This window comes from Hippoglossus stenolepis, chromosome 19, assembly GCF_022539355.2.
Source record: "Hippoglossus stenolepis isolate QCI-W04-F060 chromosome 19, HSTE1.2, whole genome shotgun sequence".
NCBI lineage: Eukaryota > Metazoa > Chordata > Actinopteri > Pleuronectiformes > Pleuronectidae > Hippoglossus > Hippoglossus stenolepis.
In genome coordinates, this window is record NC_061501.1 from 3,817,570 (window position 1) to 3,844,510 (window position 26,941).

At 45.2% G+C, this 26,941-nt stretch overlaps 1 protein-coding gene across 3 annotated transcripts in view; it reads right to left on the reverse strand.

Moving 5' to 3' along the window:
* The window catches only part of zeb1b (zinc finger E-box binding homeobox 1b), a 50,006-nt gene extending 27,583 nt beyond the window's left edge, over positions 1 to 22,423 (reverse strand). For 2 of the 3 annotated variants that reach the window (XM_035142070.2, XM_035142069.2), the window contains exon 1: positions 22,309 to 22,423. In XM_035142070.2, the coding sequence (XP_034997961.1) occupies positions 22,309 to 22,366 (58 nt within the window). In that variant the 5' untranslated portion in view covers positions 22,367 to 22,423. The other variant, XM_035142071.2, reaches the window with a different exon arrangement.
* Positions 22,424 to 26,941: the final 4,518 nt, after the last annotated feature.

Here is a 26,941-nt window from a genome sequence, read left to right on the forward strand (position 1 = left end):
GAGGAAAGGTCGGGAGAGGGTGGCTGAGGAGGAGAGAACTGAGGGAGAGAGTGAGCAGGGAGGAGGAGAGGTTATTTTGGAGTCTCTAAACTGTAATCACCACCTACAGCTGCTTCCTCCCAGGTGCCCCAACTGGACATGAACAGAGAGAGGGAGGGAGAAGTAAAGAAGCGAGAACAGAGAGAGAAACTGTATCTCCACATCAACGTGAGATACTCATGTAGTCGATGTACCAGCATTTGTCCTGTTTAAAATTAAGCCAGAGTTTCCATTTGTCACTTCATTACTAAACCACACTCGTAATATTTTTTCCACAGCAGTCATGTGTAACCTGCTCATGTCTTTTCTTGCAAACAAGGGGAAGTTTTATCTTAAGAGAAGGAGGAAGTTGAGGAGGCCATCATAGAGCTGACACGACACTTCCAGTACCTGCCAGAGGAGACAGGATGGTGACTCCTTTAGAGGAAGCTAGACTGGCTGTGTGTCATGCCAGACAGCATTCGACTTGCGCAAAAACAGCAGATGACCAACAGGTGAGACCAGCTGACCAGCAGAGATTGATCTATGTGGCAACCTGGTCCACACGTTACGTTAATCATTTACTCCCACTGCATATATTTGACTGAAAATAAATGAATTAGTATGTGGAGTACATCACACACTGTAACGTAGGTACAGAGCAAAAGTATAGTATATTAATTCCACAGTGCAGTAATGCCATGGAAGTGTGTGTCTCTGTCAGTATTGGCAGATTTACACAGTGAATTGCAGGATTCACAGTTCAATAGAACATTTTTCCTTTTCACTTTGCATCTAATTTTCTTCAAATAAAAATATCATCATACAATGCAGTTTTTAGCTTCTCTTTTTTCCTACACTATCGAATGGGTGAGAAGGATATAAACAACAATAATGTAAATCTGCACCGAGCTAGAAGGCTAGCTAGCACACCAAAAGTCCCAGACATTTAAGTGGGCATAAGCATTGGATAGCAAAAAATATAGGAGACATTATTAATGAGGAATTGCCTGGTTTGTATTTTGCTTACTAGATGACAATTTGACAAGCAAATGTTGAACTACAACTACAACTTTACATTTCAGAGTGAATAATAAAGGTAATCCCTTTATGTAATCTTACAATTTCAAGAATTTCCTTAGCACTTCCCTACTACCCCTCAATGCTGAACTAGGTCAATCTGATAACCTAACACTGTTATTTCATTAGCTCACACATCCCACAACCACATAATGAACTAATGAGGGCAGACTTATGTACAAGCTGCCTTATTGTCCAATCAAAACAAGCAGTAACCTGACTTCCTGTTCCGATACGGAGGAGCAAACATCATCAGCATCAGCTCATCATAACACAAGATGTATACAACAAAACAACAGTACATGGACACATAAAGTACAACAAATGTATTACTACTAATTTTCCACAGTGCCTCACATCACCTATGATGCATGTTCTAGAAATCATGTGGCAAAAACACAATCATTCATCCGGCCAAAAGCCGCACCCACACAGCTATAGGTGTTGCTGTGTTAAGCGTCTGAGGCCAGAAAATACATCATACAATGGTTCACTTGCGCTATAGCAAAACTTTCCACATGTGCACCAAGCGTCTTGTCTTCAAATAAAACCCCCTCCATATGGAGGGTTGCGGCTGCGTCCCTGTAAGTCATCCATGGCAGCCTCCCATTATTGTCCAATAAAAGCAGCTGGCGCCATGTGAGCTGTACATGTCACCACCAACAGCTCCTCTGTCTGCTGCATTTCCAGCAAGCACACGGTGACATGGTGGAAGCACCAACAAATATGGATTAATAATACCACTAAAGAGAATACACAACTGCTCTAGCACAGACCAGATTACAGGGTAGATAAAGAGAGATGGGGTTAGAATACCTAAAAGACAAATGAAATCAACAATGCATTCTCATGTATAATGTAGAGAAGGCAATCAGCCGCAGTGTTTAACACTGAATTGCCAGCACAGACTGGGTATCCTGCACCAAAGGAAAATATGTGAAAAGATCAAACCTAAATGACTCATTACAATGAACAGTTTTCTGTTGTATAACAACATTTTCCGTTCTACTAAGAGAAACACGTACTCGCACTGAAATGCCAGAGCACAGGCACACACCCCACAACACTATCAACCCATTCATGCATAAATAAAAACAACAGCTATGATAAAAAAGAGCAACACAGAAAAAACACCGAAGGTTAATCGTGCAACGTTGTCATCCTGTTAAAACCAGCGTTCCGAGCCTGGCCAAACAAACCTGGCTGATAAGCACAGCGGTGGCACCAAAGCCTACAGATTATAGATTACCATCAAATCAGTCCATGCACTGCTGCAATGGATAGGCAACTGCTTTGTTAATGAAATTAATGAAATACCCCAACCTTCCCCGCTTCCCAAACGTGCTGTGCTTGTTGTACAGTTTGCAGCCTCTCTGGGCCTGTCACTCTCCTCAACCATCAGCGGTGTGAGGATTAAAGGGAAAATCCTGACCTTCTCCACCTGTCTGTAATGCCACTGCTCACTTTAAATGGATCCTTCCAAGCTAATTGGCTGGATTACTACTCAGGTGCTCACCCAGCACCCCGCCCAACTCCAATTCCCGTAGGACGTCAATGATCATTGTTCCAGAGGTCTCTCTGACCGATTGAACAATTTATATTAATTGATTGAGTTGCAGCCTATGCAATGCTGAGAGGGTTTGGGGAGAAAGAGAACGGGTGTGGTAGACAGTCCACAGGAAATGCTAATATTCTGACCTGCCCAGCACAACACCAGCACCACAACCCCTCCCTACTCCCTCAAAATCCCAACAGCCGGCAGAAATTCTCACTCCTGTCCGTCTCCCTGCTGGAGTCGCTGGCGTAGCACTTTTCTCCAATTTCATCGCCATTCTTAACCTTTATCTCACTCCTCTCCTCCCATCGTCTGTTGTCCGCTCTTTATCTCTCCTTTATTTTCCCTTTTCACGACCAGGCTCCTCACGATGAAACAAGGTTGTAAACGTGGGAGATGGTGATATTGTTTGGCCTGTGTGTGTTTGTGTGTGTGTGTATGTGTACTCTACCTAAGCTTACATCCTGGGGAATATTTTTGGGCCACTGCCTGCTAAATGGCACTCCTGTAGGTATGTGTGTGCCCTATGTGACTGTGTGTAGAATTGCTTTTGTGTTTTTGTTCCTCTGTTTTTTATATGCCAAGATGATTGCCAGTTCTCTCAAATGAGGATCTCGTGGATTTTACCACCATTTTTATTCCACTTTGAAAAACCAGCATGGGAACGAATTTAATAAACATGAAAACAATTACAAATGTAGACTTATCGGATGACAGGATTCTGAATTCAATACAGAGCAGGGTGAGTGCTCACTGTTAGAGTTTTGTGTGCAACAACACCTATACATCTGCACTGTTTTCACTGTCTTCATATAGCATCGCCATGTTGTCCGTCTCACATGTATCAGGAGAGACCCTGCATGCATATTTCATTCACACCCACCCATTAGTTATGTATGGAGGACTAGGTAGGTACACTTGTGCTGCAGCCGTTTGTCTTTCTAATGGAGGGGGAAACAGCAGCAGCTACAGGGAGAGAACAACTCTCATGCTCCTTTAATGGGAATGAATAAAGGATGAGTCGAAGCTCAGACACCAGGTTAAGATGCTGTTTAGCACCTCTGGCCCAGCGCCCAGTGTTCAAGGCAGGGATGGAAGGGAGGGAGTGATGGTAGAGAGAGGATAAAGAAGACATCAGGTAGAATAGCAGGGTGGAGTTTTAGAATAGATTTGTATTCTGAAGTATAATGTCAGTGTTTCCTATTAGGCAGCCTGGCATCATCTGATGTGCTCTGCCATAGCTTTATAATGATTCAACTTTTTTCACAATTCTCATTATAGCATAAAAGATCCGAAAACTTAGGTCTAAGAAGATGACCCATAACCAAACATATAGAATGCAGAAGCTGTTGCGGTTATTTTTCTACACAGAAAATTCCAGCAAACTAGGTAGGGACTCTGAGAAAGCAGAGAAAGCTACTTGTTGACACTGAGTCTGGTTCCAAACGCCTCTGTAGACCTCTTCTCTTTGATCCACCTTAGAAGAAAATGAAAGGCGCTAGAAGAAAGAAAAAAAGCAAAGCAGGGAAGAGCAGGGACCTGGGAGGAGGGATGAAAAGCAGTGCCTTTGACAAAGTCCTGGTAACTTTAGGGAGGAGGTTGGGAAGGGACTGCCAGGCCAGCTCATCTTAATCAACTACTCTGTCGAAACCATTGGTCGCCAGTGCGGAATAAGAAAGCAGAACCCACTGTGGGAACGGCAATGGTGCCAGTCTGCTTCCTCAGACAGAGCCGTAATGGCTGCCACCTGCCCTGGGTTATAGCAACCAGAAAGACCTCATGGCAGCAGCCGGCAGCACCTGTGCTCAACAGTCACGTCACCACATCAAAACAAGCTTGAAGGATTGCATGTCTGCTTGGGGTGGAGCTGAAGGGCGCCTGAACAAGCCACAGATGGAGAGGTGCTTTTCAAGATGCACGAACTGGGACCAGTGGAAAGAAGGCTATAGGTTCAGTAGGACAACAACAAAACTTATCTTTAGCTGTGTACCGTCAGTGTAGATGGCTTTTCAAGAGCTAACCAAACACATAAAAGATGATGGAGATACACGGCAGTACAATAGTCGTTTTTTACTCTTTTTCCACACCGAAAAACCTGCAGAGCAGTGTGAACACTTTTAAGCTTTCAAAGTCCAGGGAGTATTTGGGGAGCTGTGGGTGATGGCTGGTGCCATGTGACATGGTGTGAGTGCATCTTATTTTAGAGTGAGAGGTTGAGATAAGGTGTTAAAAGGAGGGGAGGGAGAGGAATGCTGAGCTGTCCTTGTGAGCCTCGATGTAATCTCCCCTCCCAGGTTAAATTCTTTGATTACAGCTGCTGCCAACTAATGGTCAAAGAAAATGCGCTTTATGGCATTTGTCCTGATCCAGACCATTTAACCTCAGATGTATTCCATATCAAACTGCAAAGATCTACCCTGTAATGTCTGCCCTTCTGTCTGAGTGATCCCGTCACCTCTAAAAGCACTCTCTCTTTCTCTGTCCTCCCTGTCTTCTCTCTCTCTCTCTCTTTCTCTCTGTGCCCCACGCAGCAGTTTATTTAGCTGCCATGTTTACATTCCTGTTCAGTCAGCCTCTCCCAGGGGAGGATGACTGGATCTGAGCACTGTGGCTGAGCCTCTCTCTCTCTCTCTCTCTCTCTCTCTCTCTCTCTCTCTCTCTCTCTCTCTCTCTCTCTCTCTCTCTCTCTCTCTCTCTCTCTCGCTCTCTCTCTCGCTCTGTCAGTTACACGACAGCTACTACAGATAGTAGTGACTGACACATACAGGCGTACAGTCAAGACTTTGGGCTCTTTGCTCTGGCTAACAAAAGCTAATGTACATGTAAATGTGAAATAAGCTAGTTTCAATAAAGTGCAAGTATGCAAGATGAGAAACTTAAAAAATCACCAGTACAGCATCAATCAGAAACCCTGTCTCTCTGCCTTGGCAAAGAGAAGCATTTTTTTTTTTTAATAATGGAAACAAAGATAAATGGGGTGTCTGCCCTCAGTTGTCCTGCTCGGGCTAAGTAACGGTGACAATGGGCGGGGCCAGAAAAGGCTAATTGGATGGAGCTATAGGACGTCCTGAGCGCTCAGGTCCCCGGCACTTCACTGGCCTCATCATTAGACTGACTGGCTCCTGTGGCCTCCGGCGGAGTGCTGTCTGCACGCCCTAATGACCGCTGACTCACTCAGCACGCAGCATCGCCGCCACATTAGTCCAGCCCAGAATAGACCCAAATAAAGAGAGATGAGAGGGGAGGGTGGATGTTGGGCGCCCATACAGTCTTGTAAGGCATCACTCTAGACTACATACATAGTTATGTTGTGTTCAGCTCTATTCTAAACCACTCTGTGTTGCACTCATTGCATCTGATCTATGCTATTTAATTCATTTCAGTATAAACTCAGACTCTATTTTAATAACTTTGGTGGTTAACTCACCTGCATGTGTAATTGCTTTGATACTACGGGTTAATACAGGACTTAAGTATTCAAGTTTCAATATAATGAAGGATTTTTTTGGGGAGCCATTGTCAAACAAATAGTTTGTGTGTTAGTGAACCAGGACAAGGACAGAGCAAATTTACCTACGTGAATAAGTGTCAATTGACAATAGAGTTGATATGTTTTGAATATTAAAGATTAAGAATGAACTCTGAGGGGTTTAGACATGACACCAAACTTCACAAGTAACAATAATTATCAGAGTATATAGACTGACCATTGATAAGTTATGAAACTGACTTTATAGTTTGACATTTTGGGCTATATGATAATTTCACTTCCGTGCCGAGAGTTAGATGAGAATATTGATATTACTCTTATGTGTGTACAGTACGTATGAAGTTACAGCCAGCAGGCAGTTAGCTTAGCATAACTTGAGGACTAGAAACGGAAGTGGCTGTAGGTTGTTGCCTTAGATTTTGAAAACAGACATAATAGTGGTGTTGGCATATTCATTGAACAGTCAGCCAGAAGAAGAGGAAGCCAAACAAGCATTTATTTCCCAAAACTATAAATTCAAGGGACAGAGCAGAGCACAAATGAGAGGCTGAGCACAGCAAATGAAACACTGTGTGGAACAATATCGAGCCTGGCTCACCAGAAGACCATGGGTTAAATAGGCTGTAAAACTCACATGATGGCAGGACAGAGGACTGCTCTGTATTTAACTGACCATGGGGGGCAGGAGGATGTGCGAGGGAGGGATGGAAACAGGAGGAGTTTTGTACTGTTGTCTCTCCATAGAGAAGATAGGGGTAAATCAGCCACAAACCTCCACAATCGAACAAGCTAGGAAGGTGGGAAGACACAATTAATTTGAATGACGGATGGGAAAGTTTTGGCATTAAAAAGTAAAATAAAAGGAAAAAGGTAAATAATGATAAAAAGAGGAGTGGTAGTTTTATTTTTCACCTATGTGTAAATTTGTGTACGACAGAGAAAGAAAGACAGAGAGACGGGTAGACATGTGGGAGAGGAATTCATAAAAGCAATTGACTCCTCTCACATTGCCGCTGATAGTGAGCTGCTAGCTGCTGTGCAGACTAGTAAAAAGTTAGTTAGCCCAACTAGCATTGTTAGCATAGTAGTGCCATGCTCTGTGCAGCCCAGAGGCTGTATGAAAAATAAGGAGTAGCTGCTGTGTTTTGGGTTTAATAGTGTCATGGTGGGCAGCTGATGTTTAGAGTGTTCGTGTGAAAGACGCTATAGCGCGGAAAAACTGATGAAAGTGAGCATGTCCACCTGGGTGTCACGTTTATCACTGCCAACTGGGGCTGATAAATACCGACTGCCTACTAGAGTCATGACCCGGGAATGAAAGCCAATTGTACCCTTTCACACTGAAGACAAAAGCCAGATGTGAGTGGGTGTTTTTGTCCCGTGTGAAAGGGGCTGCAGAGAGACAGGGGGGAGACAGAGAAAGAGTGGGAGAGAGACAGAGAGAGGACACATCTGCTTGGGATTTGGGTGATTTCACCTTCTGTCAGGAGCGAGAAAGAAAGACAGCGAAGTGGAGCGAGCGTAAAAGAGACACGGCTTCACTAAAATACAACAACAGAGTGCAGTATCAGCCCAAAATACTCCTCCTTACAAGTCTATACTGTGCATCGATCACCTCTGTGCAAGGCTTATGCAACATCACCACCTCAGTATACAATGATGGTGAAATCACTGTGTGCAAGCGGAGGGTTTGCACAGCAACCTGCTTGCCCTGTAGAGATGGAAGAGTAAACTCCTCATGTGTGCCACAGGGTCCTTAAATCAAACTGCACAATGTGAACTAATGGCCTGGAAACACTGAGAGAACTGAGCTCGCATAGACCCATATATAGAGACAGACACGAGGAGAGAGTACAAAGGAGGCAGGAGGAGACGAAGGGACCAGGCGTGTTAAATGTTCCTGAGAAGGCCTCAACAATGGAAATGACTTAGTGATGAGAAGAATTCTGCATTCATAAATCTAGAGGAGATGCAGAGCAACATCGAACTGAGGCGGAGGGCCAGGTAAGGAAAAACAAGAAACAGAGCGGAGCCACGATGCGAGTGAGACACTTCTGAGCGAGATTCAATCACCTGTACTCATCATCGTCCAACCCTCCTCTCCTCACCTGCTCCTTCTTTTCCTCCCCTCTTTGTCCACCATCAACTCCTCCCCCTCTTCCTCGCCTGAAACCCAACGCAGCACCATTTCCACTGGGACTCTGATGTGAGCCCGGAGACAGCCAACCTTAATCGATAGTGCCAGGTTGCCAAGACAACCTTGATTTCCTGTCGCTGTTTTTGCCGAGCGCCGGTGATTGTGCCGGGTGTCCGTTGCACCTGCCGCCCTCTCCCCCCTCCTCCTCTGTCTCCTCCTTTACTGTCTCATCAAGCGCTCCTTATCCATCGCCTCCCTCCCCTACTCCTGCCCTCCTCACGCCGTATAGCCGCCATAGACAAAAAGCGAAGACAGATATACAAAGGCAAAATGGATTAGACCCCAGAGGTTAAGTTTCAACAATCAAAACACAATATTGAATGTGAGGCTGCATACACACACATACACACAGAGACAAGCACGCTCACACACTTTGAACAAACCCACACACAGACCCTGCCATCCCTAACAAAAGCAAGCTGTGACAGCTATCATATCTACCTTAGAGGGTGATGTCATTGCACCTGGGGAGCATTTACTATCAGGCCCTCTCTCTCTCTCTCTCTCTCTCTCTCTCTCACACACACACCCTCACCCCCTCTCTCTCTAGGAGGGGCTGGCACCTCCTGTTTTTTTTTCATTAATGGAGAGCTCATTAATCGTGGCTGATAACGAGGATGTGGGACAGGAACATGATTAAGGGGCTCTCTCTCCTTTAGCTTGGCGCCCTTGGGGATAAACAGCCTAGGGTGGGTGTGTGTACGTGTGTTTCTTGTGTGGGCCGCATGTTAAAACAGGTAAAGGACATACACCCACTGCTATCTCGAGGACATCTGTGGGATAGGGTGCTACATGTTCTTACTTTTAAATGATTATAGTCACAGTCAATAATCCCTTGTATCCCATTTAGAATAGTACCCATGCTCTTCCCCTAAAGATCTCACTGTGTTCATCCTGGATTCCTTTAAAGCTACTGCGAAATGGACTAGGGCTTCAGGGAAACAACGATGAGACTTAAACAAATGTTTTCAAGTCCCATAAAGTTTATCTTTACTTTTACAACACACGTAGGTTGTGACTCCTCGGCTCCCCAGTTCTGAGGTCTTACTCCTGCAAGATGAGATAATCTGATGGTCCATGTCAAAATATACCGTGCTTTTGAGGTGACAATATTTTTGTGCTTTATCTTGTAATTTGTCAATTCAACAGTGTGTCAAACTGAAATGGAGTCATATTACTTACTAGAGTGAACAATGTGTATCCCCGACTGGGACTAATTTTTCAGCGTCGACCATGCTGTAAACTATGAAATTGTTGATTGCAAGTTAAGATGTTAGGTGTGTGTGTGTGTGTGTGTGTGTGTGTGTGTGTGTGTGTGTGTGTGTGTGTGTGAGTGTGAGTGTGTTTGTGAAAATGTTTGCCGGAATTCTCCTGTTTTGTTTGAGTCATGATTAATCAGTTTCAGCCTTAAATGTCACTGAAGCGCCCATAACCACATTCACTGAGTTACAAGAGTTAATGGCAACCTTAACCGTGAAGGGACACACAGGTACAAAGACATTATTTAGATGCTTTCATTATGAATGTGCAGTGTTTGAGTACAAATGTTCACTTCTGGGTCAAACCGGAGCAAGTAACCAACATACAAGGACAGGTAAAGCTCTGTTACAGGTTCAGGTACAGCCGGTGCCCATTATGTGGGTCGGTGTTAGTGGGTCTTTTGATCAGTGGAAAAGGGTAACTCTCTATTTTGTCGAGTCATCAAAACATACAAAATATCAGGGAAGGAAACAACTGTGAAAAAGAGGCCATTAAACAAATTTGATCGAGCAACACATAATATAAAAAAATAAGGTGTATAATGTAGAATTACAGATGAGTAATAAGGTGATTTAATGCGTAAACTACTGAGGATAAAATAATAACAATAAAATGTTTCTGTCTTCCCAAGTCGGACCTGACCCACAACTGTAGTGGACATGACTGATCCACTTACACAACAGTATGTGATGACGTCTCAGCCAAAGAACAGAGATCAGTCTACATACACAGGGGCTTTGTAATTTAGTTTTACACACACATTAAATCCAATCTGTCTGGACCAGCACCCTAATCCCCTCTCCATGACCATGGAGGCAAGCAGACAGTAATCCTCCATTTTTGTATATTAATAGCCAGAGTCTCAGAGGGGGCATCTCTATATATCATGATGTATGTTTTATTAGTTTGTTAATCTGCTTGTCGATCAAAGGACCTGGTCCATTTAAACCTGGGTTTTAATAAAAACACAGCCAGCCCTGCCTGAGGGATAAGCTCCCCAAGGACAAGGGGAAGAGCATGCCGGGATTCAAACGACTCATCATAAACAATAAACAGCTTTACATCAATGTTATCTGTCAAAGGGCAATACAATTATTATATGGAATTCCGGCCTAGGCTTGTGTTCATTCCAAAGAGGAGGGCCAGATGAAGGGTGACCCAAATGTAAGCCTCCCATAATGCTCTTTTCAATCAACTCTAATGTTGTTTCTGAGTGCACCTCAGAATCATTGTCTGCGTGTGTCTGTTATAATCTACATTGCCCTGAGAAATCCTCCCTGTCCTCCTGAGGAGTGTGCTCGCAGGACGCTCGGGAGGAACAGATCTGGTTAAAATGCCGTTCCATGTCAGCAGACAGGGCCGGCGGAGTGAAGGAGAATGAAGAAGGTGAGATTCCTTTGGATCTGAATCACGTTGGAGTCGTCTCCTCACCTCTGAGCCCGTCTAGACGCTGTGTCACTTCCACACCCCGGCGGACATCTGTCCTGATTCAATAGATTTATCAGACAGCCATTCGATTAGAAGGGCACTGCTTTAAATTAGCTGACCGGTCGGGTAGTGATGTAGGTATGCAGGACAGGAGGGCCATTACATCCTACAGGACACTGTCCCTTCTGCCTACCAATGGTCCTCAGTCACAAGGAGCACAGTGACAACTGAAATCATTTTAACTATACCAGCTGTGGTCAACTAGTGATGCAATTAAACTGGTCCATTTCTAAAATGTTCACTTGCAAATTATTTTACTCTAATACTGAGGCATCTGTCGTCAGTGTGCAGGCACAGTTTTATGGTAGCCATCAATCAACGTGACTTCCATTGGGTAAACAAACAAACAGCTTTTAAACATCTGGTCAGGAGAGAAAAGAGAGAGAATGAGAGAGGCACCCTATGGAGATGTGAGGTTTTTTTCTGAGATCTGTTGATTAGAAGGAAGGATAGAGGGAAGCACCGAAAATGAAACAACAGAAAAAGCAAAGGAAGCATTTCAGAGACAGTTCATAGTCAGGTCAGATTTCAGGTGCAGGTCAGGAATGCACTCACTAACTACACTTAACACACAGAGCCACACAGAGACACACATAACATGGTCTTCCATTGCATTGCAGCCAGGCCATGTGACTCTCATGGGGTAATCTCATGGGAGCATCCCCCACCCCTGATCTCCCTGATGGACTGTAACAACAGGAAGTCAGCTCGGCCTGCTACATCACACCAAACCACACCTACAGATAACTGCTCCCTCTCTCTAAAACACACAGTACACTAAAAGTAAAAAGTAAAGTAAAAAAGAAAACGTTCACAGCCACGCAGAAAGACACGTATCCACCGCTTCCTTGCACCATATCAGCCTTCCTCCTCATTTATGCTTTGCGTTCACAGTGGCCATTTATCAGTTATCAGAGTTAAGTCTGAGTTTAATCCCTCTAAAAGTGTGCTGTGTGTCGCTGAAGAATTGATGGCAAAGTGCCTGCTGCTGCTGGCATTGGTGGCGCGCGAGACGCGCTGCAGCCTGGCACTGAAACAAGGACAGCCCAGGGCTGGCAGGGGTGGAGGTGGGGCGAGCTTTTCAGTGACTGAATAGCCCTTGTTTATCTAGGTCCCTCTGGGAAGTCAGGACACTGCAGTGAATAGGGGCCAGTTAGCAGTGATGGCATAATAAGACCGGGTGGATGGGGTGGGGGGCGGGGGTCATTGAAATTCAACGCAGACCACTGTCAAGACAAACCACCCTTGCCAGCTGTAGCAGCAACTCAAAAGAGCATCGAGGGATTTCTAAGACTGAGGTTTTGATTAACAACGCAGCATTCTGGGACCAACAAGCTTTAATGTACCATTGCTTAATCGTCAGAAATACTTGAGGTAAAATGACAGAAGTTATCTTTCAGAGGATAGAACTGCTTCACCAAAGCTGAACAAAAGAGACACACACATGTGTCAAATTTAAGTCAAAAAGCCCCTCAGATGAGTGACAAAGACATGACAAACAGGGCCTTGTCTTTAGGCCTGTGTGTCATACTGTGCCCAGGCAGAGGTGACTGGAAGCACGGGTCGCCACCAAGAAGACACACGAGCCGTTTTCCGACATGCACACTGGAGAAAGTACGCAGAATTGATAGCAGGATATTCTCCTCTCCGACACATTCACAACAACACAGAAATCTCCGGAGCATGTGAGGGGTGGCGCAGCAGGCGGGGGCGGAATATAACATATAACTTCCACTGCTGATACCACATATTTTTGTTTAAAGTACATTGACATCAGCGTCGACCCTTATCAACAACAGCTCCCTTGACATCTTTGTCTGTGTCGACACCACTTTTTCATCCTGAGATATTTGTATTCTTTTTGCTTTTTACAGTTTTGTGTCCTCAACTATCCCAATCACTGACGGTGAATCCTCTGGAGGATCTCCTGCTGCAGGAGAAACTCAGAGTATGTCCAGAGCTTCTCCCTCGGACATTTGCGTTCTCACATGCAGCCCCTTTCAGTGTTTATTGCATGTCTGAAAGCAGCTAAGCAGTGTTCCTTAACCCTATTTCCAATTCTGTGCTGGATCGTGAGGTGCACAGTACAAAAAAGGGACCATTCATTCCTGGGCTCAACCTGGGCAAACTCTTTTTTAATGTGTCTGAAAAGGAACGCGATATATCTTTGCACTTTGTGTTGTGTGAAACAGTTGGGACTGCATCTTAGCAATGATTCTTTCTCCAGGCTTTCATGTTTTCTACCCCGGTTCGTGGTCTCTGTAGCCCCTGATGAGGAGCCTTAAATAGGCTGCCACAGGTGCTGGGGGGCCAGGGCGGGCGAAGGAGGAGGTGGGGGTGGCCTGGATGGGAGCAGGGCCGCAGGAAGCCTCTTGTTTTCACAGAGATAAAGGGGCTTTCAGGTTGCATCCTGGGCTGTAATCTCTCACACACTTCCTGGTTTTGTTCCCGGTGAGGCAAGAGAAAATGACAAACTAACCTTCGCCCAGAGTGGCTGATCGATAGCTTCTGATGAGACAGGATGTGCGCCTGCCACTGGTGGATTTGACGAGCATAAAATGACAAAGAGACAGCATGGGTTTTATTTTGAGCTGTGTTCATTAATAGCCCTTGATTTATGGGTTCATTTATTCCGAGTGCTGGTTCATTACTGATGATGATTATAAAAGTGTGCATATAATTTCTCTCCTGACCTCTTCATTTGCTTTTAGAGCACGATTAACATTGTTCCAAGCTCTTACATCCTAATTACAAAAAAGATAACACTCCCTTCCTTCAACTTCAAGTTCCTCCTTAACCAGTCACTTAGTGCTGGCCTTGTGTTTAAAAAGATCCATTTACCCGAAATTTGCATGAAAGGGGTTTATTGAAAAGTTGGCATTGACGAAAGCACACCAACTTCAGAAGAAAAAGAGACATTCACCTTCAAGAAAAGAGAAGAAGCTCACATTCCTCCTCTTTTCTCTGCACTCACATTTTCTCTTTCTATTCTGAACATGTCCTTCTTGAGAAGGCCAGCGTTTGACCGTGAGCCACACCCTGTTCTCCTGCCAGAGGAAACGTTCAATCTCTGCCTCCCTGGCTCACTCTGCCTGTACTTCTGGCTCTCTCATACTTTTGTCAGGTGTTATTTATGAGTGCTGTATAGCCGAGTTGCTGCATGCCTACAGCACCTGCTGGTGTTGGAGAATTAGAGCCAAAGCAGCTGCCAGAGAGAGGAATGAGAGACAGAAAGACAAGAGCAGAGAGGAAAGAATACATGGGACTCTGGAAGGGGCCGAAGAGCGAGACGCTTTATGAGAAAGATGGTGGGGCGAGCGCATGTGGCTCTTGTTGATGTTGTCAGAGCACTGGCGAGCGAGCTGACACGTCACGCAGCTAATGATGGGCGTTATGATGGGAGCAGTAGGACAAAACCAACAAACAAGTGATGAGCAAGTGCTAATTAATGATGTTGTTCAATTCGAACATGATCAATTAAAGGGCACGCTTCATTGAGTTGCGGGGGCAAAGCTCCAGGCACCAGTGTTACAAGAGAGGGGGGTAGGGGCTCCTGTCAGCATGAGTAAGAAGGCAGATGCATGATCGCCTGGTTATGGAGATCCGAGGGTATCTACTCCCTTCTCTTCACTACACACCACACACTACACACACACACACACACACACACACACACACATTATATCCACATTACACACATTCACACTAATTAAAGGAACATGCTTGGGGAGGCCCTGGTATGTTTTAACTGTAAACACCTGAACATTGGCTGCAGTGGAGCTGAGCCAGGACAGGTGGGCTGAGACAGGTCAAAAGTCACTGGCTTGATTCCAGTTCCCAGAGTTATAGAGACCACGAGTCAAAAGAACTGCACAATGTACTTTGCTCTAGAGGCTTGTTTACTGTGGCCGTTTGGCGTATATATTTTTTAAGTAAAAACGCAACTTTTGTTTTACAAAAAAAAGAACAAAAAAATGACTACAAATGCTCAAACAAATATGTGGCGATGAAGTTTCCATCAATTATCGGTCAAATAATAAGAAAGTTGTGAGCATGCTCAGTAAGCTTATTCTTCTGTGGCTGTAGTAACTTCAAAAAACAAAACAATAGCAGCTCAGGTTTATTTCAGCTTATATCTTTTTATCTTTATATCTTTTCTTTTATCTCTGTTTTGTCAACTTATCCAAGACTTTTCTGGCACACGACTCAAATGTACACATGGATACACCGAAACTGGAGTGTTCGGAAATCTACACTTTGGAAGGCGTTTGTAAAATCTCTGTTTTAGTGGCGAGAGGCCAAGATGTAGAGAAAAAAGGTTGTTTTACAAAATATCCGTATTTGTGTGGACAGGGCATAAATCTATAGTTTGGTCAGCAAGAGCAAGAACACAATCCCAGCCCATAACTCTATTGTAAAGACCATCGAATCTAAAAGGTTTAGTGTGACACTAACTATGTGTTAAAGCAACACACAGGTGGTAGAAGTAAGAAACATATGGAGTGATGCAACAAGGGAATAAAGTGTTCATTCACTGACAGGTATTTCTCAAACAGCGGCCAGGCCTGTTGAGTCTCTTAAGGGAGGAACTTGATGAAACCACATGATTTCAGACTCAACAGAAATGCATGAAAACAAAACACTAACATTGTTAGGAAATACAGAACATTCCTATACTGCAATTACCCTCAGGACAGAAAGAAAAACACCTTTATCCCTCTGTTTGAATCTGTGTACTGCTGTAAAGATGCATCATCCAATCCATGTTACACATAAAGGAATCCCTATGTTCTCTATCCTCTGTTCATGTATTTTTCTATCCAAAGGACATAATGTAGCGTCTTCTTCAGTAATAGTCAATGAATGTGTCTGAGCTCGGTTGCCCCCTTGGGTTAAAATAATGTCTATGGGTTAAATGGGGCGATGTGGATGCTCCATGTCCCCCCCCTCTTCTGCCCTCCCTCTGTTTTCAGCCTGGCCATTCTCCTCTCATTAATCCAGTGTGGATGTTTATCCATGATGACATCCAGCATAGCGGCCGGCCTTCTTTTGGACTAACAAACAGGGTGACTAAGGTTTTTTTTTTTTTTTGCAGGAGCTGTCACAGGGCTAGCCTAGCTTAGCTAGCCCAACCCACATGCTTGGGGGACGGAGGGCCACTCCATTTGTTAGTCACTGTGGCCCTTGGGACGACTGGAATCAGTGTGTGAATATGAATGCATACCCCCTCAGGAGGGCCATTATCAGTTCTGTGTGCTATGGAGAGGAAAATCAATATGATCATCATAACGGTCTGGCAAAGAGCCAGCCACTCGGCTGTGTTCAAAGCACAATACACGGCAGCGGATTACTCCTCATCTGATGTCATCTAATTTCATCCCTGTAGACAGAAACACCGTGGGACTATAATAAGGTCAAGCACGTTGAAAAGGGACTACACCTCCAACATTTGCAGCATGTCACATAAGAAGACAACAAAATAAAAGGATGACTAACTGACAGTCAAGTGGTCTGAAGAGACGCTACAGCAGTAGTCTGGGTTTTTGCCACAAACACAATCTCGCGCAAGTGCCCCTCACTGGGCCCGCCTTCTGCTTATTCTGTCAGTCCAGTCTTTTTCATTAACTGCTCCACTGAGGACCACAAGAAGGGGAGGGGATAGATGGGCGGGAAGGGAGAGAAGAGGAGGCAGTGGTGATGATGGGGGAGCAAGGAGGGGGGAGACAGACCCAAAGGGACTCACTGTGGGCCTGAAGAGCAGCCACCAAATACATGATTAAAAACACACATCAACAGACAGCGCTGGGCACAGTGAACACAACATTTACCTGCATCAGGGCGGCAATTTAGAGGTAATTTCTCCCTCTAGTATACACACTACTAGAGAATATTATATCTCACCCCCACACCTGCAGGGAGACCAAGAGTAGAAGACAAGAAAAGAAAAGAAAAGGAGGACGGGAGTTCATAAGGTTGCAAACGCACCTGTCTGCCCATGACTCAGTGCTTTGGAGTCAGTAGAGGAGGGCAGAGGAGGCTTTTCTGCTCAGTTAGTTTACACGACACACTCAACTGAGCTCTCCCCCCTTCACTCTCCGGCAACAGATACCTGCCTACACCATTTTCTGTTTCAGTATCAGTGTTTAGGTTCAAGGCCGTCATACGAACACAACTCACTTAGGAACAACAAGCACGTTGTGTCGCATGACGGCCGCAGCTCTGGTTACTACAGTAGCAAAACGATCTCTCGTGCAGACAAGAAGCGGCGCAGGCTGCTACTCCGGGGAGGGGGCGGGGGGGGCCCCGTTTTGCTGTAGAGCAACGGTTTTGTTTTTGTTCAGTTCACTGAGCTGACACGTCGCTACAAGCTCCCACCGCCTCATCCCTGTGCTACCCCCTACCCCTTTTATTCACCCCGCAAACGCAGCCACTCTAGATATGTTTGTCCTTTCAGAGACAGTGTCGCCGATCTATGGATGGCTGCGTCATCATCGGCTGGGGAAGCCTCCAGGCACGCACACCCAATCACATTGTCCTGTCATGCAGATGGACCCCTCTTGGCCCAAGCTGGGGATTCAGGGAAACTCCTGCCTGCTGTGCCAAATTAAGCCCTCAGCCTGACATTAAAAACAGCACACTGGGTATAGCGCACATTGCCACTTTAAAATACACGGGACAGAAATGCCACGGGGATGCATCAGTGTTAACGTTGTGGCGAGCGAGCGTGACGCAGATGTAAGCTACATTTCTAAGACAAAAATGTCACACAGAGTGCTGCGACGCAGGCTCTTGAGAGCCCGAGGGCCGCGTGAGAGAGGGATTTGATGAATTCTGTGAACGTTCCACAGATTCCTCCCTCGCAAGGACCTTTGGGAAAAGAATGGGTCATATGCAAATGGCATGCACAGTATGGAGGAGAAGTTTCCCACAAGCCGAGTGTGAAAAGGGCTCTCCCTCCCCATGCCGGGCCCGCTGAATGGGCCTTTTCTTCTGCCACTGAAAGTGTATGAGGTAGAGCAGGCAAACTGCAAAGGTAACTAGGCTCTTTCTCCTCAGGCTTTCTCACTAAAGCCTGAACACACAATGGTTCATTTAAGCATTCAGCCACACAAACCCCAATAAAGCACATCCAAGCGCAGTTAAGGGGGTTACTGAAACTGACTCTGGGTTTAAAACCCCTTCTTTACCTTTTTATAGGCTAATGCTCTCAGCCTCCATGGGAGCAGCTAATCATTAAGCTGCCTTAACAGAGGTGGGAGTGTGGGTGTACATCACATAAGTTTGATGGTCAGATGAGGACAGGTCTCTTCCCACCCCGATGGATGTGGAGGGATGAGCCTCAGCCGAGAGCAAAACTTTTTTCCACACGGGTAATAAAGACAAAAGTTGTTAAATTCACCTGTACAGCATCTAAAATTCTTAATGGGCTATTTTTGCTGATGTATGTCCGCAGCATACCATACACCTTTTCTGACCCGTAGGTCCATACAGTTCTGTGAGATAGCTGCCATGTGTGTCAGGCTTTTCATCCACCAGCACCAGTCCCACAGTTGTCACCTGTTGTAAAGTTCTTTAGTCACCTCGGCCATTTCGCACCAACCTCCTCCATCCCCCCCTTTTCGACTCCACAGGGAACATGGAGCCCACGGTTTCAGGGGTCAGAGAGGAATGGGTGGAGAGAAGAAGGGAGCGGAGAAAAAGCTACACCCCCTCTCCCCAGCTCCTCTCTTCCCCTTTTATTGAACAGGCTTAAACACAAACACAATTGGACATGCCGAAAGCCTCACAATGGCACAGGGGGGGAAAGTGAAGTCATACTCTCGGCACGCATGGGTGCCTAGGTCAGGGGGCAATCAAAGGCACCCCTGGCTACTGTGTCTTAACCCCCCGAAATAAAGGACCGGCTCTGGAAGGAGGAGTGAGAGAGAGAGAGAGAGAGAGAGAGAGAGAGAGAGAGAGAGAGAGAGAGAGAGAGAGCGGAGGCGGGGGGGATTTTCTTCTTACTTGGCACTTTCAAATGAAGCTGCTGAGGAAGTTTGTCAAAAGCAGTGAGATAAATGAAAAATTTCCTCCTCTGCTAAACTCTTCACACAACAGGGGGAGGACCTTTTAAATGTAAACAGATGTCTTTTAAAGAACTGAAGTGGCATGTGGACCAGCCGAGACAATCCCCACCTCCTCCTAGAACCAAAACATGGCTTGTTCCACCAAACAAACTGTAGCTATCACTAAAACATGATCAGTTTTACTCTTACTACATGTGGTCATATTCTGTAGTTTCTAGACAGGGTGAGTGAGGCCAGGGGCACTTAGTTTAGTAAAGTATAGTTTTACCAGGCCAATAAACATGCTCTTCAACATTACATGAGTTGTTGCCAAGTGCCAAGCCCACAACCTCATTTTCCTTATTTGATGCATGATTCATTAAGGTGCAAGTGTTATATGAAATAGAGACAGAGAAGGGGGGATATGGAGGGAGAAAGAAAAGAGAAGAGTCAGATTATGGGGATGAGACAAATGACATCTTGTGATATTGTCAAATAAATAGAAATCCTTGCTGCCTGCATGAGCGCTTGTTTCAAAAGTGTCTCCCAACACTGTCCGGAAAACACTGACTCCAGCGCCGGAGCTCGGGTACAAAGCTGTCCCAGGACAGCCCTGTTTATTTTTGCAAAGAATGTTAATACCGGGTGCATTCCTCTATTCCCAAATTGCTGTGTTAAATTACCGTTGCGGGGAACGGCTTCTATTCCTAAGGGGAGCTGACTGGGTAGAAGCGTCAAAGGAAGCCTTAGTATCACACCGATTGCAAACACCTGTCATCCTGCGGGCTGTTAACACCTCTCTGTTTACAGCGGGGAATGGAGCTCACCTTGATGTCAGCTCCCCCTACGAGCCCGGGACATGGCAGAGCCACTGGCCATAACAAGCCGGACACAACCTGAGGGCTCCCTTAATTATACGGAGCCCTAACACTGGCTAGCTAAAGCTTTTTTCCACCATATAAGTAGTGAGTGATTTGTGGCAAAACCAAGACTGTGAGGACATGCAACACCAGCCTTCGATTTAATGTTAGAGAGGAGTTCTCAAAACACAGAGAAGTTGATTTACATGACAGATCAGCTGCTTTGTCAGACGTGAGGACTTCAAAGCACGACTTCACTGCCCTTAGAAGCAAATGGAGCTTAAGTGAAAAGGGAAAACATCTGTTAAGATACAGATGTGACTTTGAATATCAATAGGGGCGAGTCATTTGTTACAAAAGTTTTGTAAAAGTCGGTTGAGTTAAAGAGGGAAATAAATCTACATTTTTAAAGTAGACATCCTGATGTATCTCCAGATTAGTAAACAAGACTTTTTCTAACAAGGCAGAGAAACATTCACACCTTGACAGCAGGACCGTTAGCTGAGGTGTGTCCACTCCTTGTGCATGTGAAGCAGCGCACACGCACTCCAGGGACAAAAACGCAAAGAATGACAGAAACGAAATGACGGTGAAGATCATTGGTTTGCATCAAAAACAAAAGGAAAAAACATGTCACTCTTCAAAATCACTCCCAGAAAATTCACACGACACCTAAAGCGCACCAGAGCACACATTTGGACGCATTGTGCCTCCCACGGATCCGACTGTTTTTAGCACCACAGAAACTATCCGCTTCTTCCCTTTTTTAATTCTACAGGCTCGTTTAAAAAAAGAATAACACCGAATTCCCAGCATTGCCCCAGTTCCTTAAAGCAACACGGGGAGGCACAAACACACGTGCATGGCTGAGTTTGATGGACAGCACATTTTGTCAGGGCAACCTTACTTTCTCGATCTAATAATTAGTCTATAATGAATTTTAAAAATAGGTTAAATTCAAGGAAATGCGGTAAAAACAACTCGAAAAAGTCCTTTGAACATCAAAGTCCTCAAGCCAAGTGAGCGTTTTCAGATCGGAAGAATGTGGAAACAAAGTATCCGGGGCTGAAGAGAATTTTACTGGCTACTTTGGAACCACGTAAATAATATTTTCACGGCATAATAAGGTGCGTGAGACCCCGAATAGGAAAATAATTAAAACGCATGAAAGAAATTGTTTTTAAAAAATGCTATTAATTCTACAGATTCAGTTGAGATAAAAAAAAGGAAGTGGAAATACAAATACTAAGAAATAAAAAAGAAAAAGTGAGTGTTTGAGGTTCGATCGCGACCTCGGTCCTGCGAGAAATCAGGATTCCCAGCGCGCGACAGGAGAGGATCCGCTGTCCTTATATGGGCTGCACGCGCTCGCCCTGCTCACACAAACAGCGCGTGAGATGTCCCTCGTTCCCCCGGAACCTCCGCGAGCCGCGAGCACATCCATGTTTCTGCTGAGCTCCTCGCCGACACCTCACCGACACACACACACACCCCGAGTTCAGCCACTGAGCCCGGACACCGTGAAGCGACACGGGGCCGGAACACTGTCACAATAAGTTGGGAGGGCGACGGCGAGGGGAGTCGCACAGGACGTGATCAACACAACAACTCGTATCTGTCCACTGCCTCAAAACACTGTGACAATGTCGTCGTTCACGTGAAATGAACACGAAGCCGAGAATTAAAACAGGAAAACAGGTTTAGTCAGCGCTCAGCAACAGTGTCCCGGTCGCTACCTGCTGCCTCCGAGCACAAGAAAGAAGCCGAACAATAGTTTTACATCTCCTCCAAAAACACACCAATGATTCCCACAAGCTCTTTTGACTGAAGCAGAATTATATCTAATGTTTTCTCCAACTCGAAGTGTTAAAAACAACCAGTCCGTCGAGGTCCGCAATAACAACCAGGGGAGCCTCGTTTCCCCCAACGAAACAGGTCCGAGTCCGGTGGTGGGCTTAAAAAAAAAGTGGACATAATGGGAGTAAATCAATGAAAGCGGGCTGAATAAAGAGGTTTAAAGTGTGTGAGGGTGGATAAAGGTGGAGTGGAGGCAGAAGCAGGTCCGGGGACAGCGGGGTGAGGTGCGTATAACGGTCCCCGGTGCAGCGGACCGCTAGGCGGAGGGAGAGACGCGACAGCAGGTATAACGGTGCACCGCACAGGCGCTCACTACTTCCACTGCACTTTCTGCGACTGGAAACTCGACTCTCCCGCGGCCAAACTTTTCGCTGAAATTCCCCGGTGGTCCCACGGACCGTCTCCCGGAGACAGCGGCTCCTCCGTGGAAGTAGTTTTTTTTTTTTTTTTTTACTCACCGCTGTTCCTCCTCGGGTTCGCCTGCTTTCTGCGCTTACACCTGGGGCCATCCGCCATGATCCTTTCGTTGTGTCTAAATGCTGCCGGAGAGTCACCTCCTCTCTCACCCCTCTCCCCCCCACCCCCCCTCTCTCTACCTCCCTGCCTCCCTCCCCCTTCACCTCCCCTTCTCCGCACCTGGTTTACGACACTCCGCTTTACGACATCACCTTCCCGCACCTCCCCGACCCTCGCTGCTGCCAGCACCGCTCATCCTGGATCCTGGAAGTGAGAGGGATGGTGACTGCGTGTTGTTGCTGTACCTGGACAGCCTGCTAGTAACGTGTCCGGTGTTTATTCCACCATAAGATGTTTGATTCTTCACGTAATGATTAAAGGTGCGGCTCTAGGTGATTATTGTTAACAACACATTAAACTACCAACTGTACTTCTTTCACTTTATTTACCTGATCACAATGTGTGAAATGTCATTTTTCTCGTTTTTTGGACAAAAATATGTCAAATTTCGGAGAAATTTTAATTATGTTGTAATTGGAAATAAGAACAATAATAATAACCACACTACTAATAATTATAATAATGATGATGATACAATTTATAATTTAGGCTCTATGACACAAATTGTGATTTGTGAATACGGACTATACAAATAAAATTTGATCGATTGATTGATAATAATAATAGCACTTAGTGAGAAAGTGCTTCACCAAGACAACATATAAAAACAAGAAAACAAAATATCAAAAGCAAGAAACAAATCAATACAATGTCATTTAAAAAAAAGACACTAAATTATACAATACAAATGATAAAATCAGACAGTAGATGAAGCAAACAACTTCATTTAAAAGTAATGGCAAAAGAAAGGGGTCAAAGGAGGTAATACCAAAAAACAATAAAATAAAAGTCGATTGGTGAAAGTACGTTTTGAGGGATGATAAAAAAAATTATCACATTTTCATTTCATCTCTTATACACAACTGGTTGAAAATTATTATTCTTCCACATGATCAGTGCACATCATAATATGATATACACCTTCAAATATGATATTTTGAAACTTTGACCTACCAACCTGTTGTTTACATGTTGCGTGTGTGTGTGTGTGCTCCTGTGTGCTCATGTGTGCTCATGTGTGTGTGTGTGTGTGTGTGTGTGGGGGAGGGTGGGTGTGTGTGTGTAACACAGTAGGACAGCAGCACAGCAGACAGAGAATGTGTGTTTGTGTGTGTGTGTTTGTTACAGAGAGGAAGAGGTCATGAGACTGTCATCACTGATTCAATCCTCCACCTAAAGAAAGACCCTGCTGTTCTCCTGAGCGGAGCTCACTGCAGCCGTGATGAAGAGGACGCAGACATGCCAGCACAATCAGCAGGTTCAGACTGTGTCCAATCAGACCTCAACCTCAGCTACACGCACACACACACACACACACACACACACACACACACACACACACACACACACACACACACACCTACACTACTTATCACAGAGGGCTCTGTGTAAATCGGAAAGAGAAAATCACAAGTTTGAGGTGAATTCTTCTGGAAAGATGTGGTGACAAGAAAGATGAAGAAGTTTATAAACTCAGCGCAGAATGAAATAATGCTTGAGGTCCCATGACTTGCAATTATAGGTCAGAGGAGCAGCAGTTGCTGCAAGGCTGTGGCTATTCTTGAAGCAGATGACTATAAGGTTTCTGGTGCCTGGACCTCTGGTATGTGAGATGTTGTCATCATTCAGTCTATTGTGGCAGCCAGACTGTGTAACCCAGTTTTTCCTCAAGTAGGGTGTCCTGTATTGTCAAGAAAGACTGTTTAATGGGGCCGTGACATTGTGTAATCACTGGAAGTGATTTAAGGAACAAGCAGAAGTTACCACTTTGCCTTATGTCTTTCTATGATATATTTGGACTACACCGCCAAGATTTCCTCATGTCACAAGCATGTTACTTTGATATCAATCTGCCTGTAAAGTATTTTCACACTCCAAGTAACAAGCTCCTCATTGCGGGACGATCAGCTTATCATTCAGCTACATGTGACAGCTTGTATACGTAGAGTGGTAGATCTGTGGGGTGAATAATTCAGTAGCAGCAGAGTAGTCCAGCTCTCAGGGCAAGCTGCCCAGACAGAGAGTAATAGCTTTAGCATAAACACCACCTCCAAACTTGCTCCAGGTGGCCTCTTCTGCCATTAGGGGAGGGTGCCACGGCTTCTCTCTGCCTTCCCTGATGAAAAAGGCCCCAGAAACAGTCTGCATCAGCAGAGATCAATGATGAGACGCTCAGCTAACCGTGCGGTCGTAGCAACGTTCCCTGCTCACCGAGCCTGGAAAAATGGGATGCTTGTTATCCAATGGAAAAGTCCAATCTTTCCCATTTTCCTTGGATCACACCACCATTAGCATGAAGTCATTTTTCAGCGTCTGCGGAAGAAAAAGAAGAACAATTACACGACCACTGCGTATACGAAATAGCCTGAACACATCTCGGATCTGTTTTAGAGCAACTGGAGTTAAAAAATGGTGATTTATTTTCTCTGGCAAATGAATGTGTATTTTGTACTGGAGCGAATTCATGCACTGGTAAATGTGAAATACACAGAGCGGCATAAGTTGTTTGATACATGCACGCTTCTCAGTGACCTCTCCATAATTTGGATGAAAGCAGGGTCAGAGGTCCATTACAGGGCATTAATCTAATTTGATAAAAACATCCACCTCTCACTAAAGCCAATACCTCAGCTAATAAAGACGGACTGTTTTATCATAAAGGCCCCCCGAAGACAACACACAGGTGCTATTCACCTGAATAATGATCCCAGCGATAAAACTGAGATATTGTCTTAACTAAAGTGGGCCATAAAATGAAAGGCTGACTCCTGCTCTTCCTATGGGGAGTTGAAACTGAGGATTGGCGGCGGGGGGGAGAGTGAGGGATAAGCAGCCATCCTGCACTACATTAAGGGATCATGCTGCTCCCTGAAAATGAGTATTGATCCTCTTAGGTCCAGGATCGTTTAGGAGATTAAAGGTTGAGCTTCATGGTGCTCCATGCAGGACCAGGGGATCAGCGCAGTGGGACGGCCGAACCAAAGCGGCCTATAGCTGGGCTGGGAGAGCGGGGCTGGTGTGCAGTTGTGGAGGTGGTGGTGGGGGCAGCTCTGTCTAGTGCATCCAGCCACAGCCCCATTAGCTATGTGCCATCTGGGCTGTCAGCTAAGAGAATCGGCTGAATATCTATGGGTCAGGGGAGTGAAAAGGAGGGGAAAAGGCTAGAGGGTGTAAAATAGAAACTGAATGGGACGGGGGGCGTACGAAAAAAGCTCCTGCAGTGTCTGAAGCAGGCAGGATGGATGGCAAGGAAACACAGCGAGCAGGGGAACAGAGGAAACGAGAGCAGAGGAGAGGAACAGAAAGTGCAACAAAAGGAGGAGGACGGAAAAGGTGCACGCCGCCCTGCTCTGAGCCGAGAGGAGAAGCAGGAGGCAGTGATAGAGAGAGACACAGCAAAGACTAAACTGCTTAATCTCTCCCAAGAGACGGCAGCTAAATGTGAGGTCCACCTCCTCCTCCCCTTTCAACAGACCACCAACCCCCACACAACACTATCACCACCACTGCATACTGCTCAGCTGCAGTCAAGGCTGTTATCCAGGCAGCCAACACACACACACACACACACACACACACACACACACACACAGACACAAACTGTAAAAGTGCTCAGGTGGTGCCTGCAATGCAACTGATACAATGAGAAGAGAAAAGATCAATTTCAGCCCAGAAGGGAAGCTCAACGCTGCACAAAAAAAGCTGTGAGAATATGACTCAGACATTGAAGAAAAAACACACTTTTTTATTTTTTAATTCTTCTTCCTTTAACAATCTGGCTTGTAGCAACTACACAGCTCTCATTGGAAGCTCAAGAATTTTCTCATGCCTCCCTATTGGGGTCAAGTTGGCCCCTTGGGGGAAAATCCTAAAGCAAACATCAGCTGAAGAATTCAACAGTAGTTGAATGCACTGTGTCCGAGTCCGAAACCCAACAATACAATGTTTGGAGGACTAGATGTCAATCTCTTGGTTTTCCTCCACCAAGCCGGAGTTTTCTCAACTCACTTCCGCCTTCCTCTACGGAATTTATTTCTTGAGACAGGAAGTAGCTGACATGCTGGTCATGGACTGAGCCACACCCCAAAAATTGAGGGGAAAGGTGAGCATGACAGCACCAAACATCCAGAAGAATCTCAATACACTCACTTTGTTAAAGGGGCATTCCACAGATTCTAAACATCAAGTTCAGTTTACTGAGTTTTAATCAGAGACAATGATGTCACTGTGTAACAGTCACATGGTCTTTTTTTTTGTGTTGACTACTTTAACTTTTAAGAATTTTGTGCATTTCTCTCAAACATGTGGATACTTTTACTCGAGATAACATTTTCACTTCAGGACTTTAACTTGAATAAAGCATTTAAATGCATCCTCCACATGCAGTTACACAACTTTTGGTGGCTCACAGTCCCAGCAGGCCTTGGAATCTCACTTGGAAACATCATCATCTTTCAACTTAGTTTATAATATAGGCTTTTTGTTACATGACAATTGAGTTACCCTGACTACCAT